General features: G+C 38.0%; 1 protein-coding gene across 3 annotated transcripts in view; it reads left to right on the top strand.

The window, feature by feature from the left end:
- Positions 1-20,962, top strand: part of glsb (glutaminase b) — a 26,711-nt gene extending 5,749 nt beyond the window's left edge. The window contains exons 2-18 of one of the 3 annotated variants that reach the window (XM_088414359.1): positions 243-339; positions 925-1,046; positions 1,422-1,551; positions 2,040-2,119; positions 3,850-4,013; positions 4,467-4,525; positions 8,543-8,575; positions 8,656-8,714; positions 9,522-9,588; positions 10,428-10,478; positions 10,588-10,764; positions 11,487-11,618; positions 12,315-12,407; positions 17,942-18,003; positions 18,491-18,567; positions 18,832-18,895; positions 19,464-20,962. In XM_088414359.1, the coding sequence (XP_088270485.1) occupies positions 243-339; positions 925-1,046; positions 1,422-1,551; positions 2,040-2,119; positions 3,850-4,013; positions 4,467-4,525; positions 8,543-8,575; positions 8,656-8,714; positions 9,522-9,588; positions 10,428-10,478; positions 10,588-10,764; positions 11,487-11,618; positions 12,315-12,407; positions 17,942-18,003; positions 18,491-18,567; positions 18,832-18,895; positions 19,464-19,611 (1,615 nt within the window). In that variant the 3' untranslated portion in view covers positions 19,612-20,962. Of the gene's footprint in view, positions 1-242; positions 340-924; positions 1,047-1,421; positions 1,552-2,039; positions 2,120-3,849; positions 4,014-4,466; positions 4,526-8,542; positions 8,576-8,655; positions 8,715-9,521; positions 9,589-10,427; positions 10,479-10,587; positions 10,765-11,486; positions 11,619-12,314; positions 12,408-13,090; positions 16,279-17,941; positions 18,004-18,490; positions 18,568-18,831; positions 18,896-19,463 lie in introns of those variants that run through there. The other 2 variants (XM_088414361.1, XM_088414360.1) reach the window with 2 other exon arrangements.

Below are 20,962 nucleotides of genomic sequence, written 5' to 3'. Positions count from 1 at the left end.
AAATGTGTGTGCCATTGATATCGTTCACTGTTGTGTCAACAGTATCAGAAACAAAACAGATGAGTGCTGTTAACATTGGAATTGACCCAATTCTTGCTCATACTTGATGCTTTCGCGGTCATCAAGCTGCTGTTTGCATAACAGCAAACCGGATCGTCTTTTATTGTCAAGTTATATGCACAATAAATGATAACATGTGCATTGCGAGTGAAGTCATAAACTCGTTTGTTTTTCTCACCCAGGAGAAGAAATGCCGGCATCTTGCCCAGCCTGGAGGATTTGCTCTTCTACACTGTTGCTGAAGGTCAAGAAACTATTTCAGCGCATAAATTCCTCACAGTAAGTTCTACGATTGTTTCTATTTTTTGACTTTGTTTCATAAAAGCGGAAACTTGATAATGGCTATACCTTAAAAAACATGGGAACATTTTACGGCGATTGTGGCTTTTCAAGGGGTCTGTAAATATAACAATACTTGTACGGGTAAAAAAAATGCTCTGGGGGGGATGTGCAAACACTGTATGTATTAGTGGTATCAGTCTGGGAATATGTGGTATTGAAATCCTTTAAAAAAATGCAGATTATCTAAAAATGTAAACAAGTTGATCATCCTTAAGTGGAGTTATGATTTTTTTTCTGCCTTCTGTATTTATTGTTCTTTAACCAAACAAACCGATATATTTTTGGTCCAAATACCCAATCATTTGATAGAATTTTCAGTCGCATATTCAAATACTTTATTCGATAGCTGTAGCTGTGAAATACTGCCAAATTTGAACCTTGGGTAATTGCACAAGAGTTCTTGCCATTGCGTGCGGATAAAATTTGCCTTGACTCTCCATAAAGTAATGAGTCAGCATGCTTGAAATACTTTTCTTCTTCCTCTTCTTTTAGTGAATGACATTCTCGAGCTTGTATTTGTAGGCTCTTAAAACCACAGGACTTCGCACAGGAGACCCCCGACTTAAAGAATGCATGGAAACACTGAAAGAAACCTTAAAGAACACTCCGGATGGAGTCACGTTGGACAGACACCAGTTCAAAAAGTGAGTGGCCTCCACTTATATTCCCAAGTTGAGAGGAAAATGTTTCTACATGTATAACATAATAGGATTTTGTTTTTCTATTGAGTTTATTGCCATTTGAACTAAATATGGTTCCATAAAGCGCTTTCGATTGTTGACGTAATAGCGCCGCGAGCCGAAAAGGTACATTGCGTACACGCCATCTCAATATGGGTTCATGGCAGCTGATGCGAGAGAACCGATGAACCGTCATATTGTCGATGAGGCCACTTCATCATCGACAAACCTACATGAAGTTTGTCACACATCGGGGTTGCAAACTCGATTGGCAAACTTTTTTTTTTTTTGCATGCGGCCGCTGTGTTTGAGCATGCTGTTTGTGGTTTTGCTCATCAGGTGTGTCCAGAGCAACATTGTCCTGCTCACGCAGGCCTTCCGCAAGAAGTTCGTCATTCCAGACTTCCAGTCCTTCACTTCCCACATTGACGAGCTATACGAGAGTGCCAAATCACTCTCTGAAGGGCAGGTTTGTCCCTAGATCCATGACTCCTTCATCAGTTCGGTAGATGCGGTACAGGCTGCTTCTATTTTCAAGGGGACATATTATGAACATTTCCTTTTTAATCGCGTGTAGAAAAGTGTGCAGCGGTGCTTAATTCACGGATATTATGACAAAAGCGTGCCACAGACAAATAATATGTCTCCTTTCAGGATATAAAAGAAACGGGCAAATTAGGGGGTGGCTTTATGTTTTCTCCACGTTGCCTTAGCAGTGTCAACATACATGTTTTGAAGCATTCTTTTCTCCATTTGCATGATCATGCATTAATTGGCTTGGAAGCAAAATTGATAGTAGCTCTTTGTCAAATCATGACTCACGCAGTCTTGTTTTTGGTGTCCTGCCTTTGGGATTCATGCGGTGTCCTCGCTATTCCACTGATCCTCGAGTGTCGAGAGCTTGTAGCCGCGCTGGCCTTTTTTCGCATGCCTTACTTTTTTCCTCTACTCTTTCAGGTTGCGGACTACATACCCCAACTTGCCAAATTCAGCCCGGACATGTGGGCTGTCTCTCTGTGCACGGTAGATGGTCAGAGGTGAGCTCCAAGCACAATTGCAGATAGAGGGGGAGATGAAAACACTTTTGAAAGTCATTTTTGTTCATTTGCTGTTCTGTGATTTTTTTTTCTTTCCAGACAAACCAGCACAAAGCATTTTTGGCAAAAAAAAAAAAAAAAAAAGGAAAAAAAGTGTACAGTGATTTATCTATTTTTTTACCAGAAGCAAAATTTTGGTCAACCTTCTGTTGATTTTCTTATGGCACGGTTGAATGTTGGGTAACGGATTATTTCATTGAGACTTCAGGGTTGTCTGTCATTGGCATAGCTGTGGAAGTTCACGTGGTCCAATAAGGAAGCATGTGGAGACTAAACAGTACTGGCCCAAGTACGCTCCCTTGTGGGACGCCATTACATAGTGCATAGACCCCTTATTACTGATATTTACAAACTGTAGGCAACTTGAGTGTGTCAAAGGCTGCCCTCGGGTCTAATAGGGCAAGGACAGATGTGTAGTCTTTGTCTGAAGCAGTAAGGTTGTTTGTTACTTTCGATTGGGCCATCTTGGCACTTTCCGAATGCAGTTGGATACTCTCAAATTAATTGTTAAAATGTGGAAATTTTGAAGATACAATCATAGAGGCTAGCTGAGAAAAAGAGACTAAGCCATGAAAAACAGCTGAAATGTGAATGAACCCTCAGAGATTATTGTACAAACATGAAATAAAAAATGGGGAAGTCATTAATGTTCTTAACGAGTGTCGCAACAGTTGTTTTGGACAGCGTGTTCTGTGCCATGCGGAGTATAATTACATTGATACGCAATGTGTTTGTGTAAGAGCAGAAGTCATAAAGATAAATTGGTGCTAAAAAAGCAAGATTATCATTAACTACACTGAACAAAAATATAATTGCAACACTTCTTCTTGCCCCCATTTTTCATGAGATCAACTCAGAGATATTTTTCTACGTGCACAAACTAACCATTTCTTTCAAAGATTTCTTTCAAACTTTTCTCTAAATCTGTGATTGTGTGCACCCCTCCAATGCAGAGATAATCCATCATACCTCACAGGTGTGCAACATCAAGATGTGGATTAGACAGCAGGATTAGCGCATAATTGTTTTTTAAATGTTTTCTGGTTTTTTTTAATTGACTATTTCCCCATTCAAGTATCCCTCAACAAGCGCAAAGCGTTTTTGGATGTGTGTGGGGGGGGGATAAAATAGGTGCTGTGTCATTTGTATCTGATTTCTAAAACTTTGGAACTGAAATTATAGTGGTTTCTTAAAGTTTTTTAAATTCTTTTTTAATTTTTTAATTCTTATTTTCTGTTGATTGTTGATCATTTTAGTCTTTATAGCAAGATTGCCTTTGGCATAGTGTTAGCTTACGAACATGCCGGAGTTGTTCGTTTCCCTGCACTGACTATAATGCTGCTATACTGATGTCTTTTTTTTTATGCCTGTTTTAAACGCTGCTGTGGACTAAATGCACTTTATGCCCATGGCAATTTTCCCTTGAGGACAATAAAGTTAATCTTATTTGGGAACCACTGTTCTCAATAAACGGGAGATTATTATTTTTCTTTTGCCTCTGCCATGTAATGCGAGTGGAGCGCATCGACAAAATTCGATCATCAATATTTTTGAGGCTTCCCCAGTGAAAAACGGGGTGCAAGGACCCACTCGCCTGCTGAAACGATGTGTTATTGTACCGTTTTTATTCCTGGACCCCTTCAACTGACTGAACTGTTTGTCTCTTGTAGACACACAGTGGGCGACACCAAGGTGCCCTTCTGCCTGCAGTCGTGCGTCAAGCCTCTGAAGTACGCCGTGGCTGTACATGACCACGGCACCGAGTATGTGCACAGTTTCATCGGGAAGGAGCCCAGCGGCCTGCGTTTTAATAAACTCTTTCTAGATGAAGATGGTGGGTAGACATGACCCTCTGCATTACCTTTTTTCCAACAACATTGAGATCTTCTCCATTGTTCACAGTGTATATATGATGTGTTAAGATAAAAAGAAAATCCCTCCATTATTTAATTCAGAGCTTGTCATAATATCGTGCACAGGAATTTTGCCAGGGCTGTTGCGCAAGTAAAGCGTGCAATCGGAAAAGAGTTCACCTCGCTGAAACAACATATGGGAGTGTACTGTTGGCGAGGGACTGGCTTAACCTCATTGTTTTGGACGGCGATGTCACGTTGTGTCAAGCCGCCGACAAATGATTAACCGCAAAACAAACTCGAATGTTGGTAGCTTTTACGAACAGGCTTTGCATCGTGCGGCATGTTGTTTACAGACGCAACTACACGCTTCAAGGGCACGTTAGCAATTCCCCCGCATGCCACAAATTAACTGAACTTTTGTTGCTTTGCAGATAAGCCCCACAATCCGATGGTGAATGCCGGCGCAATTGTTTGTACCTCCCTCATCAAGGTAAAAGCAGCACACTTTTTTTCCTCACCTGACTTGATGTCAGTATAGTTACAAAACACTTAAACGGTATCTTCAAGTATTACAGTAATTATGTGACCAAGCTATTCCTTGAAACTTCTTGCCTCAAGTATCTCTGTGGTGTTTCTGCACTATACGTCCAACCGAATCATCGGACTTGTCATTGCGTCTTGTCGAAGAATTTCCTGCCCTCTTTCACTATGAAGTATTGCTGTGGTGATGAAAACTAGTCATGCTGCATGATTCAAGTGACACGTTTTTTTTTTCCTTCATTTAGCTCAATTTTTTTTCCTTCATGGAGCACTATTATAGATGCATCAAGGTTAAAGAGAGATAAAAATGTATTTAGATATCTGGAGATTGGAATCGAGCGTCTTCCGAATGCAGATACGCATTTGATACATATCGAATATCAGCTGACGCGTGTGCCGGGTCATCACACAGCTTGGATACAACACATGAGTGTCAGCTTGCCGTCATCGATTTACACCAATCTGCATTTGCCCAAGCAATACTAACACATCAAAAAACTTTATTTCGACAATTTATTAAAATTCTCGACCTTTTTTTTTAATGATTTACACCCCTGTAGAATAGTTTTCAGCCAAGTAATTTGATAAGAAAATTGTACTGCTCCTGGCATTACAGAGCACATATTTGACGTGCCTTTATATATTCCCCTTTATATTCTGGAGTTCTTTTGATGCACTTTTACATACTATTACAAGTACCATGTCACATATCAAAGCAGAGCGGGTGTTGTCCTTGTGAAGGAGACTGGGCAAGGATGACGCCCAGTTTGGCGTCATTCTATTTGACTTGTGAAGAAACTGAGCCATTTGTCAGGGCAAAACTGATGAAAGTGAATTGTTTGATATTAGGTAGTAGAATAACATTGTCAGATATATATAGGAGAAAACAAACAACGATGATAAGCATTTTAAGATATAATACAGTAAAACTATCATTGAAGTCACAAAAAAGAAAAAAATCATTGTGTACAGTTGAACCTTTGACATAATTTCAATGAGTGACTGTTTAAAATGGTTATTGTTGACATAACGGTCATTAAATTGACATTCTTCCTAAACTTATTTCTTTAGAACAGGGGTGTCAAACTTTTTTTTTATTGTGGGCGACATTCTAGTTCAGGTTTCTGTCAGAGGGCCGAAATAACTGTAAAGTCAAAATAAGTTCATCACACACTTAGCTAGCTTTGAAACCAAAGGTCAGTCATTGGGAATATTATATACCATATTATATAATATAATATGGAAATTGGGAATAAGGAAATGCTGTTATTTATTCTTTTTTTCAACATTGAAGACAACTTGCAAGTTTGGTATTTTAGTCAGAAACTAGAAGTCAAATCAGCATTTCACAGGCCACATAAAATGATGTGGCGAGCCGGATCTGGCGAGCAATTTCAAAATGGGTCAATTAAACCTGCTACAATACGGGATGGTTGCCATCCATCCTAGAAAAAGCTTTGAGTGTACTGCAACAAATTAATGTTATTTGAATCTGTTTGTCATTTTTGGGGTATGATTAGGACAATATTTTTTGGCAACTGTTGTACAGCACAGAAAATAGATGTTTAAAAAAAAAGTTAAATTAGGAAATGTGTGGATCCTCCCCATACAAGCAACCAAGGAAAAGATTTAGGTCGCTTTGATGGGCTGTGTGAAAGGGGCAAAATATTAGCGGTGCTATGATCTTAGATGTGTTTGTTGCATCAACGAAGCGGAGAAACGTGCGCATGCTGCTCAGAAACTCTGGCAAAACTCACCTTAGCCACCAGCTGCTCTTGAAGCACGTGCTTGTGGAATGCTTGCAAGGCAGAAGTGTGTGTCATCCTTTGGCAACAACGTCTCGGCATGTTTTGGTTTTTTTCCAGCAAACAATAAGCTGTTGGCCCTGTAAGTTTTAAAGGAGACATATGCCTTTTTTTTTCAAACCACAATTTTGTAGGTGTTCTGTTTCAAGAATTACGGAATTGAAATAAATAATTTAAATTAAACGATAGACTATAAGCAATATTACTGATTAAATTAGACCCTTAATAATTACCCATTCAATATGAGCAACCACGTCTCAACCCGTAATTGTTTTTTTTTGTTTGTTTTTTCCAGCAAACAAGCTATTGACTGTAAGTTTTTGCTTGTAATCTGTTGCCTCATTTTATTGCGTAAATGTGCTTTTCTTTGATTTATTTTTTTAGCGTAGGCCTATCAACACTTTCGAACTTTTATTGAGGCAAGGCACATATTTAACATGAGATAGATTGCACGGCACATTACCACCGCTAAACCAATTTATGTAAAAAAAAAAAAAGGACAAACATATACTACATATATTGTAATAATACGATCCTGTTTCAATTTACTCACAAATTTAATTTCTCAGTGTGCTATGTGGACCTGTTGATTTGAATACAAAGCCAGCAAGATTGTGAAAACCCCATTTCATTTTGTTACTCTCGGCCGAGCAGACAAATATATCCCAAGGAAATTGTGGGGTGGCATAGAGTGAATAATTTCAAGGTACTTTTTCAAGCGGTTGTATTTTGACTCGTAAAGCTGCTAGCGTATTCCAATTGTCAATTGGTGAAGTGGAGTCCAACTCCCTACATTATTTTCATAGCCAACTCCTAAAAATATCCCAACAAAAGTCAATTTCCCGTGAGGTGAATTTCAGCCGGAAGAACGATGGGCTGTTTACCGTGGCCGTACGCACCCCAAAGTGTTCCATGGTACTTGAAGGCTACATACTGTTGCTGTTTTTGTATGTTGCATATTTTCCAGACTTAGGAACTGTGGGCAATAATGACTGCTGCTGCAGGTCAAATGACGTTGGTAATTTTTTCTTCCTTTTCCATATCTTTCTCCTCGCACTACCCCCATGCCCCCTTCCCCCATCCCCTCAATCCCTTGCCCCCGTCCCACCTTTCCTTATCTTCTCCAATCAGCCTGTAGAAATCCTATGTAGTGACTCTCCATCCGTGTATCTTTGTTTTCTATTTCTTCTGCACTTTTAAGTGTAGAATGTAAAAATAAAAGTTGTCATTCATAAATCGTCTCTTTTAACATGTAATCTGTAACATTAAAAAAAAAAACATGAATGGTTTTGTGCGTGTTACGGCACTAGAAATACTGTGTATATTCCGATATGCATGTCCGTTTTATTCTCTGTGCAATGTTCTCGAGGTGGTAATAGGCAGCATCCGAAAAGGCTATGTGTGTTAAAATATACCAAAAAAATGGGTCAGACGCTTTGAAATGTATTCACCGACATTGGCGTTAGTTGATGTTCCGTTTAAATACAAGACGCCCAACATCTGCACAACGGTAGCCCACAGTACGATAATTTTTTACTTTGACCTGCAACACTGTGCATCAACGTCAACGCAGTCGGGGGTTGTGGTTTTAACCCTCCTGTCAAAATTGAAAACAAAATTGAAAAAAAAATGTATGTATATGTACTGTATATATTGTATACTTACAAACATCCCATTCATGACATTTCACAATCACACAAGGGTGCATTCATGTTTAATCTACAGTATATAATTGGATTTTTGTCAAGTTTCAAAATTGTTTTATCAATACACCAAAAATACGCATTTTTTTTGAACGCCTAAACATGCACATTGACAACGTTTCTGGCACAGCCAAGAAACAAACCACAGGAGGGTTAAACAGCTTTTTGGACATAATCCCATGAAATTTGAATTTGTAAGTATTCTTTGTTTTTGATCAACTGGTATATAACACACATCTACTAAATCCATGCAACTGCAAACTATTTCCCTCTTGGTAAACTAAACACAATCTGTAGCCATTTTCTTTTAACTCATAGCATTGCTGTGTGATTTGACACCTGTTCCGAAACATCTATTCATATCTGCTCATTCTTTAGCACTCTGCCGTAGTGTTATCATTTTGGAATAACCAGTGAAAAGAACTACATTTAACTGCATTATGTTTCTTCTCCCCTCAGCAAGGTGAAGGTAACGCGGAAAAATTTGACTATGTAAGTATTACCACATCCTGACTAGAGTTATGCACATGGATTAAGTTTTGTTTTTTTTTATTGTCATTTTTTGCCTTCAGGTCATGAACTTCTTGAAGAACATGGCGGGAAACGAGTATGTCGGTTTCAGCAACGCTACGTAAGTCACTCAAAAATGGCAACATGCGTTCATGTTTACATTTTCTTGTGGTGGGTTTCCTGAAGATGAAAAATTCCAAATAAGTAAAACTCATTCAGTAGCATCCCCTGGAAAGTTGGAAAAAATTTAGCCTATCACAAATGTCACCAATCAAAATGTCTAAACAAAAAAATCAAGAATTCATGCCCAAGATTGAATAAGAAGTCAGACATTTTGGTTTGAAGCAGACATTTTTACTCGTGATGGGTATTGGTAGTCAAGGAAGCTGATAATTGATATTGGCCCAGATATTTGGTTGAAGGAAAAGGGAAAATATTAGCATCACAATTGAAAATTAAAAAAAAAAAACACTGTTGAACTGCCATTAAGCATGTTTGGTAAAATAAACAAAAAAAAGTTTGAAACCTATAGAAGACAACTAGTTTCCTACACTAAATATAGCTGTCCAAAATTTTATTTTCATTTTACAATTCCCCTTTTTAAAATGTGTAACAAAAACAAAAAGTGCAGGTTCGCAATGTGACCAAAATATCTTAAAAGATTAAGTGACAAATGTCTTTTTGTTTTTGCATGACGACGTTGACATGGTTGCACGAGTATCCCACTGATGTGCATGATTTTTTTTGCTCGGCAATAGGCAGCAGTAATGTTGGACTGCAGACCGGGTCTCGGATTTCAAGATAGTCACATGATTACATGAGGCTATACTGTACACATGAGGGACCCACACAAGGGTTGGGCAGTGGAAATTCCGCACACACACTCTACTGCAAGACAAGTAATGAGTGTTCTATGCTTGTGTAACAGATTCCAGTCCGAGCGTGAGTCAGGGGACAGGAACTTTGCCATCGGCTACTACTTGAAAGAGAAAAAGGTTTGACCTCATTCAATCGTTTAAACTGATGGCACAGGATGTTAAAGCAAATATGTATTCAATAGACATTGATGTCCGTCTTAATAAAATACAATATGATATAAAAGTTCAGCTATTCCAGTACCTTTATGAATAAGTAAAACCCATATGAAATTATACATGCAGTATTTGTTAACTAATTCACTGCCAGTTGTTTTAAAAATGATTTTTGCATTTTATAGCTGTCAATGGCAGTGAGTGAGTTAACTTATTCATTTTCAGCCCAGTAAAAATGGACCTTTGACGTTTATAGCCATCAATGGGAGTGCATGAATTAAACATGAGAACATGTTACTCATTAGGCCAATTTGCACGTAACTTCTGTATTACGATTAATTCTGATCGTTTATACAATTTTGGTTTGTGGGGAGAGTGATGACATAAATTATGAGTCTATGACCTTTTTCACTAAGCGTGTAATGAATTTATAGTACGGTATATGAGCTTCAAATTTATGGATTGACTTTGGTTACCTAAGGAAAAAATAGATACGTTTTGAATGGTGGTGGCTTCTCAAGTTTAACTATAAATAGTGAGGGCAATGGGAATAATGATCAATTTGTTAGTTATTTACAATTCTCAATCTGACCTCGACTTGTAATCAGAAAAGTACGGTAAGCTATGTGACAGACAATATTCAAAAATAGAAACAACAAAAAAAGGACCAAGGACAGCTCTTTTGTCCAGATTTTTTTTCAAATGTTTTTCTTAGATTTTGACCTGCAAAGGTATTAGAGACTGCAAGCGTTTGTATGCGTTTCTTCATTAGTTTTTGTCTAAAATGTTGTTTTTCCTTGCAGTGTTTTCCTGAGGGCACAGACATGACATCTGTGTTGGACCTCTACTTTCAGGTGTGTGATAGATTTTTTAGAATCAGTCCTTTTTTTTAACTAACATTTCACCATTTATTACGGTCTCATGGGTAAAATATATGCATGGCTTGTGTGTTTGTACCTTCAGCTGTGCTCCATCGAGGTGAACTGTGAGAGCGCTAGCGTGATGGCGGCCACGTTAGCTAACGGCGGCATCTGTCCCATCACGGGTGAGCGCGTCCTCAGCCCTGAGGCTGTCAGAAACACCCTCAGCCTCATGCACTCCTGCGGCATGTACGATTTCTCCGGACAGTTCGCCTTCCATGTGAGTGGGGAATGAGAACATTTTTGGGGGGGGGTGTTGTGTTGCTGGGCTCGCTATATAGGGGGGAAAAAGGTAGCAAGCTGTTAATACAAATATTTATGATTTATAGAAAGTGATAGAGGAATAATGATAATGAAATACGGATTTAGATTAGAGCTGTCAAAATTGATTGATCAAACAATTGATTATCAAAATATTGGACAACTATTTTAATAATTGAGTAATCGTTTGGAGCCTTTGTTTACCTTAAAATGATTGAAATCCTCAAATTTCAGCCTCATAATTGTAATGATTTTGATTTCTGTAGTCCTTTGTGATAGTTATCTATCTCTAAGACATTTGATTTTATTTTGGGAAAACGATGACCCAGTCAGAGATGAATCAGGAAAAAAATGTCAACCATCAGTCCTTCTTGTGTAATATTGCTTAGTTGTCGTTGTTTTAATCACTAAACAATATTACCAGTAAATAAACCACAATAATCTCCCATCTTAAGTCGAGGAACCGTAGTGTTCTGTACTGTGTAGTATGTATGTCAAAATGAAGGATGGCTTTCACGTCATTCTATACATTCCACAGTAAAAACTACAGCTTGTTGCAGTTATCGTCCCTATACTGTACATTCCAGTCCAAACAAGTGGCAGCATGTACTACAGAACGTCCCTCCAAAAAATGGTTCGCTTGATCTTAACATATATGCTTCCTGTTTTTCATGGCGCTAGGTGGGTTTGCCGGCCAAGTCGGGCGTGGCGGGAGGCATCCTGCTGGTGGTGCCCAACGTGATGGGCATTATGTGCTGGTCACCGCCCTTGGACAAAATGGGAAACTCCGTCAGAGGGATTCATTTCTGCACGGTACGCCACACAAAAGTTGGACTGCCATTAATATTTTGAAATACAATCAACCTAAAGTGTCATCTTTTGGAGTATATAGGAAATCTGTCATCAAAAAGAAATAACTTAATAATAAATATTTGTAACCCCAAAAGATAATCAACATGATGTGTCAGACCTGTCCTCAAAAAGAAGTAGTTATAAATAAATATTTGTCATAGTAGAAATGTGTGCACGAAAATAAATCATTAACTTGACAGGTAACGAGAGGTGGCACATGACAAGTTGGGTCAAACCATGCTAGTATGGGGGAGAATCTGGGTTTGTTACAGTGATGAAATTGAATAATCGACTGAACGTAACTTTTATTTTATGACTTATATTTCCCGGAAACATTGAATTAATTCAATAATTATTGTTAAAGGATTTTTGCATGTGTATTTTATTTAAAATCTCTAGTACCCCCTGAAGTTCCTTTAAGTACCCCCAGGGGTACTAGTACCCCCATTTGAGAACCACTGGTGTAGTAGACCAGTGACAATTCAATAATAGTCGAACATGTGGCATGATATACCATTTGTCAAGTCTTCGTGTAATATTGCAAGCGTTCATCTGGGAGTAGAGCCCAGATTCGACACTGATTGTTGATTCAATGCAAGTATCGACGCCCGCGAGCGGGGAAATCTTGAACGTCCCAATGTTCCGTTTGCAATGCAGGACCTGGTGGAACTTTTTAATTTCCACAATTATGACAACCTGAGGCACTTTGCAAAGAAGCACGATCCTCGCCGGGAGGGAGGGGAACAGCGGGTAAGGACACGCAACATCTGTGTGTGTGTGTGTGTGTGTGTGTGTGTGTGTGTGTGTGTGTGTGAGCGTGTACGCCTATGCGTCTTAGATTTAAAGCGGTTCCACCGCATTTTAGTAAAACTTGCACAAATGTTTTTAGACACGTCTCAAAAAAAGGTACCTTCTCAAAGCATTCACTTTGCTTCACAGTTTATTTTTCCAAAATGGACTACATTGTTCCCTCATTGATTGTTGGTTACATTCTGAAAAAAAGCCACAATAAGTGAAATATGCCAAGTAGATTTTTTTTCATTGTTTTTTTTAATTATATATTGTTTTTGTTTGAAATATGTTTATTATAAATTATTGTTGTTTTATCATGTTTTTTCCTGTTTTTTCATTATGCTGTATATTTTTTACATGTAGTTTATTGTTTTTGATTATTCTATTTTTTTTCATTTACAAAATGGTTTTGTTTAGTATTAATTTAGCCTTTTCATTCATCGTAAATGCTTTGTCTTTTTCATTTTAAAAATTGGGGGAAAATATGCATGAAACAGCAAGGCGTTCTTGCGAGGGAACACTGTATTTTCATTTTCCTCCTGAAAAAGCGAAGTGCTGTGAATGCTTTGCAGATGTACTGAACATAGAACACAACCTTTTTTTTTTTGTGACTAATTTGTTATTGATGTAAATTGCCACAGCAGCAATTCCGCGGACCCATGGACTATGAGAGCCTCCAACAGGAGCTCGCTCTGAAAGCCCCCCTTTGGAAAAAAGTCTCGCCCACCGAGTCGCACCAGGACACCTCCACCACTGTAGTCTATAGGATGGACAATGTCAGCGAATAGGAACGAGCAACTTACACTATATTACGTATATGTAGACTAGAACGACTGTGTCACCCTCAAATATTTATGTCAATTGGAGGACTATTTATTGCTTGTGAAGCGGTTACTGCTGTCTTGATTTGTGTTGGACACGTGGGATATGTTACTCCTGACCCGTTAGTGTGTGCCTTAGTGTCAAGATGACATTGGAAATCATGACATAATTCATATAAGCTAAATATTATATATATATATATATATATATATATATATATATATATATATATATATATATATATAGGGGAGAGGTGGTATCCATTTTTGTAGAAAACACTTATTTGGCAGTAAATCCCTGTGTATAAGTTAATTAGGGTTTTTTAAAAGTGTATGTAGTTTGTGTATTTACAATTTTGGGGATCAATGATTACTGCTAACCTCGGCAAATAACACGGTTTCATTTAAAAAAAATGAATTAAAAAAAAACTGTTAGAATTATCAGTGAAACCTAAAATGAGAGTTTATAAAAATGTTTTTGAATAAAACGATATGTTGTTTCGCGCTGGCCCATCAAATGTGGCCCTAGAGCCCCAAAATGTTCCCCGGCCTGCTGTCTACCTCTAATCTCAAAAATTCTTTTATCCGATAAGAAATTAGACAAAGTTGCTTCCCGGTGATGCTTTTTCAAGTTACCGATATGTGTGCTCGAGACAGAAATAGATAGATAGTTAAACATCTTTGCGGCTCTGCTAAGTGTCAACCTGTTTTTGCTCGGGTTCTGCACGCCGACGCTACTTACTGGCTTAGCTCCTGCTATCGTCTAATAATGGAATGCGAAGAGATTCAAACAATGGAGTCTTTTAACCCTTCTGTTACGTTGCAGGTCAAATTGACCTGTATTGGACTTGGTGTTTTCTTCTGTGTTATACACACGTGATATATACAGTATTTTACATTTTTTTTCAATGGTATATTCAGATTACCAGATGACCACACACTTGAAGCTGATAATGTTTCATATTATCCTCTTTTTTTCTGAATGACCATCACGATGACCTGGGAACATTTTTGCTGTACCAAGAATCAAACTCAACAGGAGGGTTCAGGCTGAAAAAGTTCAGAATACGTTGGGGAATGTAGAAATTAATAAGGAAATTAATGTCTATGTATCTTTGTGTGATGACAGTTAAAAAGGAACAATGTGATATAAAAAAAAGTGACCTTTACAACATGTATTACCGCTCTAATATTCTCGGCTAAGCCACAGTTCAACTCAGGCAAAGTTCTCGAAAAGCTGCTCAACTCCTTTTCAAAGGGGACATATTATAGAAAATTGACTTTTTAAATCGTTCAGTCCCATAGACATATTTTTTTAACCTTTTTTTTTTTAAACAGTCCAGACATTCAATCACTGAAACCGGGAAAAACGAAGCATATGTCTTTAGGATCGATTGAGTCAAGTGGGTGTCATAAGGGCCTGCCTGTCCAGCGGCTCTGGGATCCAACTAGCGAAAATACTCATCAAGCGTGTTAATTTTGCTCGTGAAATTCTAACATCAAGAACTGCAATGTCAACTAGATACCGTTAGAGGGCAGTGCTGCTCATAGCTTTTGAGTCGTAAATAAAGACAAGGCAATGAATACCATCTTGTCAAGTCGATTATGAGGGAGAGAATATTCCAACAAGGAAATCGGACAAGTTGAGGCACTTCACATACTCGGACAAAGTGTTTACTATGATACGGGTTTAAATAATATGTCTCCCTTGAGGGAAAAACCTCATTTGTAGTCCCATGACACACTCATGTTTTCCAGTATTAGTTTAGCGTTATTCCTCATGTGAGAATAGGTTTAGCTGTCACTTGGGGTCCTCAATCTTTTTCCACTGGACTGGTGATGCGCAACTTTAATGTGGCGCTGTTTTTTACTTGATACGACTTCACTGCCGCTGCTATAGTGCCGTTGTGACAATCAAGTCTTGCGGACGTTTTACTGGCTTGTTTTCTTTTATTATTTTTTTTTGTGCAGGACAAATGATTCAAAAAGCTTCTTAGGATTTGGACAGTTTATGGCGTTTTATTAAAGACAGATTTTTTTTATTCTTTTTAAATCGCTTATGTTGGAAATGCCTTCATGCAAACCCTCGAGGTTCTGAGGAGTGGTGTATTTGCAGGAAATAAGACTGGCCCATATCAAACTGAAATTTTCTTGAGAGAACAAACGTTGTAATGTTGAAAAAAACAAATCAAAGTTTCACAAAGGAAAAATAGCATCGGTGGACTAAAAAAACAACAACTTTTCTTTTAATACTGCAAATTTTATTCAGAAAAATTGATTGATGAAGGACCATATCCTTGAAATAGTCTTATGTTCTAGGGGGAAAGTAAACTAAACTATTTCAACATGGCTGTCACATTTATATGAAGCTGCATCCCAATTATCGTATCCAAACTAAGCTAAGGTGGGGAGGAGTAATCGGTTATCAGAAGTTTTATTGGTCCCCGTAGGCACTTTATTTTACCTTTAAATGACAACATTTTTTAGTCCTAGTTGCAATTTATGGACCACTGTTTGAAATTACTCGCTTAATCAATCAGCTAATCAGTCAGCTAATAAACATTTGTAATCACTGCAACCAATTTGCATTGATTATTCAAATGCAAATCAAAGAGGCTTTTGAATCTTTTGTTTTGTTTCTCCATTTGTCACTCACTGTTTGCACGCACACATTTTTTTGGTGTATGATTTGTATGATAATCATGTAAAAATCACAAAATTGTCATGTACATGTTATTATATTTGTTGATTTGTCATGGGACATCACTTTATGTACGTTAAGCACGACTTTGGAAATGTAAGGTTTTGAAAGCTTGGCAAAATGCCAAACATGTTTCTAGAAAGTGTATTAAAAATAAAAATGATAAATAAGATATGGTGATGAATGAACCCTACATTTCCATGTTCATCTTTTTTTTTTCTTTTTGTCTGTCCAAACGAGTGTTAACTCTATTCATGTCTCCATGAAAGCCACAAGTAAAATCCAATAAAGCACTTTCAGCTATTCATTCGGACATTTTTATACTTGATTCCCGTCTTAAATTTGATGTATTTAGCTAAAAATGGTAATTGCTAAGAAAATTCACAGTCTGGATGCAACGATTATTGGAGGGCGGCCTAAAGTGGAGAGGGACACCAGAAACAAAATGAGAAAAGCAATACATGCTAGCATGTTGTTGGAGCATAAACGGCAACATTAAAAGCAAAACAAGGCATACTAACATGATTTCAGAAGGACTGAGACAAAAAATGCTGAATATTCTTGCTTGAAGGAGGGATGGACCAAAAAAAAAAAACTGCAATAATCAAGACAATAAAGTGACTATGTTGTTGGCGTGATATCAGTTTAGCAAGGAATTAGCAATTACAATAACACTACAGCAAAGTTACTTAGAAACAAGCAGCCTTTGCCAAGCAGTGAAGAATTATTTGTAAAGTGGTCGCAATGAAGCAGTTGATATCCACTCCCAGATGCAGTTCACCAATCACACCAAAATGCATGACTGGCCTACAAAAGTCTACTAGCTTAATGCTAACACATTGACTAGCTAGCAAAATTAGCATTAAATGTCTTGTGAATTATAAAGCATTTAAACAACTATTGTTGACAAACAAGCTACACCAACATGTGTAAACTTACAATAAAACCGTTTTAAATGGATTAATTATTTATTCTACGTAAAAAAGCATCAACAACAAAGGCTCCCATTACTTAGGTTAATCAAGCACCGTCGTCTGAATTTCATTACAGTACTGTATATGTAGAAAGTATGTACGACACTGCCCCCTCCTGGCCAAAACAACAGAAAGAGCAGCTTCAAGCACATTGAATTAAGCGTGCAAGAGAACTCGTGACTGAAGGAAAAAAAAAGGCTGGCAGTATTCTCACTCAGAATTCTGCCTTTTCAGAATTTAAGAATTTTCTGAATTCTGCCTTAATAGTGAGGATTCTGAATATTCTCAGTATTCTTACTTTAAACTCACTACAGTAAAAATTCAGAGTAATTTCACAATTCTCACTTTAAGGTGACAATTCTGCCGTTTAAGTGAGAATTTGAACTTTTGAGTTCTCGCTTTACTGTAAGAGAGTGAATCGTGAGTGATTCTCACTGTTAAATCAGAATTCAGGCTGACTTGAAAGTTGAAGGTTCTCACATTTAAGTCAGGATGACGTCCGAGACGTGACTGATTTCAGAGAATAGTCTAAATTCTGGCTTTAATGCGAGGGTTCTGCGTGTCAGAACTCTCACTTTAAAGTCAGAATTCTAATATTAAAATTAGAAATCCAGCGATGAAAGTGTGAATCTTGCCAACCTTTTTATTCCTTCACTGGCCTAAATCATTTTCTGTAATTTAGCGCGCCAATAGCAAATTTATTTTTATCCCGTCGGAGACCAGTTCATCATAGTTCCTTTTTTTTTTTTTTGCGAACATTTTGTTGGGAACTGGGTGGGGACATTAAGCAAAAATGAAGATTGCCACTTTCTAGTATGCGCTTGGAGAAATAACGCAATAAAAGCTAATGGTCACTGTTTTTCAAGAGCTTTACTGCTGGCCAAAGGAAGGCAAGAAGGCATCGCTTTTTGTTTGACTGGTGACGGCTTGCACCGTGGGACAAAATTGAAGAAAGTCTAAATTGAGCAATAGTGACTGTGTGGTTTGTGTCTTCAGGTCAAGTCGGTCATTAACTTGCTGTTTGCCGCCTACACAGGAGACGTCTCTGCACTCAGGAGGTGAACCATATCTTTTAAAAGAGACATTTTAAAAATTGACATTTTTTAGGGGGAAAAAAAGATATATTTTGAACTATGTGCTTTTTTTGTTTTAGATTGTAAAAATACTCTGGACCAAATTAACCTTTCATTGTTTTAAGATGTAAACATCTAAATGTTAAAACTAGAATTTAGCTCAGTGACTGTCAGAGGGGTGGGACTGCCCACATCTGGTCAAAACCTTTTAGGTCAAATTGGCCCACATAATCTAAAATGTTCAAAAACTTACATTTACAGATGTACTGTATTGTACTGTGTTTAAATTTTCATTGTCATTGGTCATTTGGATTCAAGACTCCAATTGCTCATCCATATACACGCCGTCCCCTTTAAACATATTTAAACGGAAACAACATGAGTATGAAAAGAGGGAAAAAATGTTGAATATGGAAACTATCTTGATTTGATGTCGGTGGCCTTAATGTTAAGTGTGAGTGTGTCTGTGCAGGTTTGCCTTGTCTTCTATGGACATGGAACAGCGGGACTATGACTCCAGAACGGCCCTCCACGTAGCGGCGGCTGAGGGTAGCGTACACAGATGCACCTTCTCAGTTTTTTATTTATTCATTTATTTTTTATATATATGTGAGGAATAAAAATACATAGACAATAAAAAGTGGCCAAAGTGTATCTTGACGCTAATCACATACATCCACTGATGGGTCTTAAAGAACCCCCAGACGCAAACCCCATGGGGCACGCCTTTTACCTGCTAAAAAAAAAAAAAAGAAGATAAAGTACGAGAAGGAGAAAAGTGTTTCAATGTGGTGGCTTACATTTTAATTGCAGGTCACACTGAGGTGGTGCGTTTCCTGCTGGAGGCCTGTAAGGTCAACCCAGTCCCCAGAGACAGGTGGGTGCTCGTGAGAATTTGCAGTACAGTGGACAGAAGGAGTACGCAACCATCTCGGATTTTAGTCACCGAGATAAATCATTTCTGAACTTGTCCACCATTGATGTGACCTTTAACGCTGATGATTTTACCGCAAATAAATCTCAGCTGTTAAAATATATGCTGATCTGAAACAATGGTTCTCAATAGGGGTGCATGAAGAAACTTTAGGGGGTACGAGAGTTTTCAACAAGAATTTCTGCAGGTATCATTTAATCAGTTGAATGTTTTTTAATGCTGTGGCCGGAAGAGATTTCTTCTTTTCAAATTAAGAGCCATTTAAGTGGAATAAGAAAAAAAAAAAGTCTTTGACAAATATTTATAGTTGTTTTAATTTTCTAAGTATTATTTTGGCACGCATCGTCATTAGTGGCGTCATTTTTTGGCAGACAAGCCAGAATTAGTACGGATGATGTTACGCGATGTTTTTTCTGGAGTTGCAAAATGAAAAACAACAACAAACACAGTTCCAAAGTTGAATAAAACTGACACTGCTGGCACATTTCAATTTTTGGGACGGTGCGCGCAGATGGGGAAACACGCCGATGGACGAGGCCGTGCACTTCAGCCACCACGACGTGGTGGCCATCCTGCAGCCGTACGCAGACAAGCAGCAGCCGGCCGGAGACTCAGGCCACAAGGACAGCGCGGAGAAGAATTTGGACAGTCTGCTGTAGTTGCATTTTGGACGCTTCGCTTTTGGGCTGCATCTTCTATCTTTAGTATGAAAAAACAACCGCAATGGCGATGAGGCAACGAAGCCTCATGACCACCAAGAGTTTTGTTTTTTGTTTTTTTAACTTATGTATGGTGTTCTTGGTTTAAAGATTAATGCAACTGAAATGTAGTTACGTCCATCTTTAAAACAAGAACGCTAGGAGCGAAAAAAGTGTTTTTCACGAGGCTTCGTTTCCCCGTTACTCAAGCGGAATTGCAACAGTATACTCTATCTTCTATTATCTCAGTGGAAATTGTTTCTGATGTGTGTGATTTTTTTTAATTTTTTGAGTGTTGTGCGTTCTCTCATTGTGGTCGTTGCCATGTGTGGAAATGGAAATGTCCCTGGATTGTATTGGCGGTGTATATTTGTGGAGACGTTTATTGCAATTCTGCTGTTTGATGAGTGCAACTGTCTGTTTTTAGAGCGTTCTACCTATTTATCAACTCACACGAGGAAGAATGTATTTGAAATATATTTTTCGGTATGACAAAGAGCTCTTTTCCAAAATGCCAAACTACATCAACATAAATCAAAAGATCTGCATTGTTTATACCCCTGTGAGCCAGCCAATTGATTTGCGTTCAATTTTGTGGACGGTTGATTTTGGTCTCGATATTTTGACTCATGAGCTAGGTATAAAGTCCTAGTGTCCTCAGTAGAGGACCTTTCCAATCATGTCGCGTGGTATGCAATTCACTGCTGTCTTGTTGAGACACAATGGGCACAAGAGTGGACGCAATTAGATTGGGTCTCAGGAGGATATAACAGGTCACAAATGTGCTGCTGCCTGTGGCTACCTGGTAGCATCCACGCCCCCAAAAAAGTCCTTCTTCAAGTTGATGATCATTATATGTTTAATAAAAATAATTAAAATAAGTAATTTAAGCAAATTCGTGATTTCATAAATGTGTTTTGGCCCATTAAGTACCCTTTTGGTTTTCATTTTGCTTGGACTAAAAACACATATTGCTTGTAAAATTATTATTTTTCTTCCAAATGGATTGATGGCATTTTGGGAAAAAGCTCCACTTGCAATAGATGCTGATGTGCAGCTTTTTGAAAAATGTAGACTAAAGATCCTAGATAGCTTTATATATTCCCCCCGATTATCCTGTTGATTTGAGAAATGTGTCCTTTAAAAAAAAGAAATGTAGACGTTTGATTCCAAGTCAAGTCGGCAAGCACAATGACCCTTCAAGCTTACACATTCCATTTTCAGAGAAAATGAGCACAACGGTACCCACATCTGTGCTTGTAGAAAACACTCAGATTATTACTCTGAATAAAATTTTCCCAGTTAGTGATAA

Source organism: Hippichthys cyanospilos, chromosome 5 (assembly GCF_059441005.1).
Source record: "Hippichthys cyanospilos isolate Australia breed blue-spotted pipefish chromosome 5, RoL_Hcya_1.0, whole genome shotgun sequence".
Classification (NCBI taxonomy): Eukaryota; Metazoa; Chordata; class Actinopteri; order Syngnathiformes; family Syngnathidae; genus Hippichthys; species Hippichthys cyanospilos.
The sequence above is the reverse complement of the archived record's forward strand: the minus strand, read 5'-3'. Positions and strand labels throughout refer to the sequence as shown.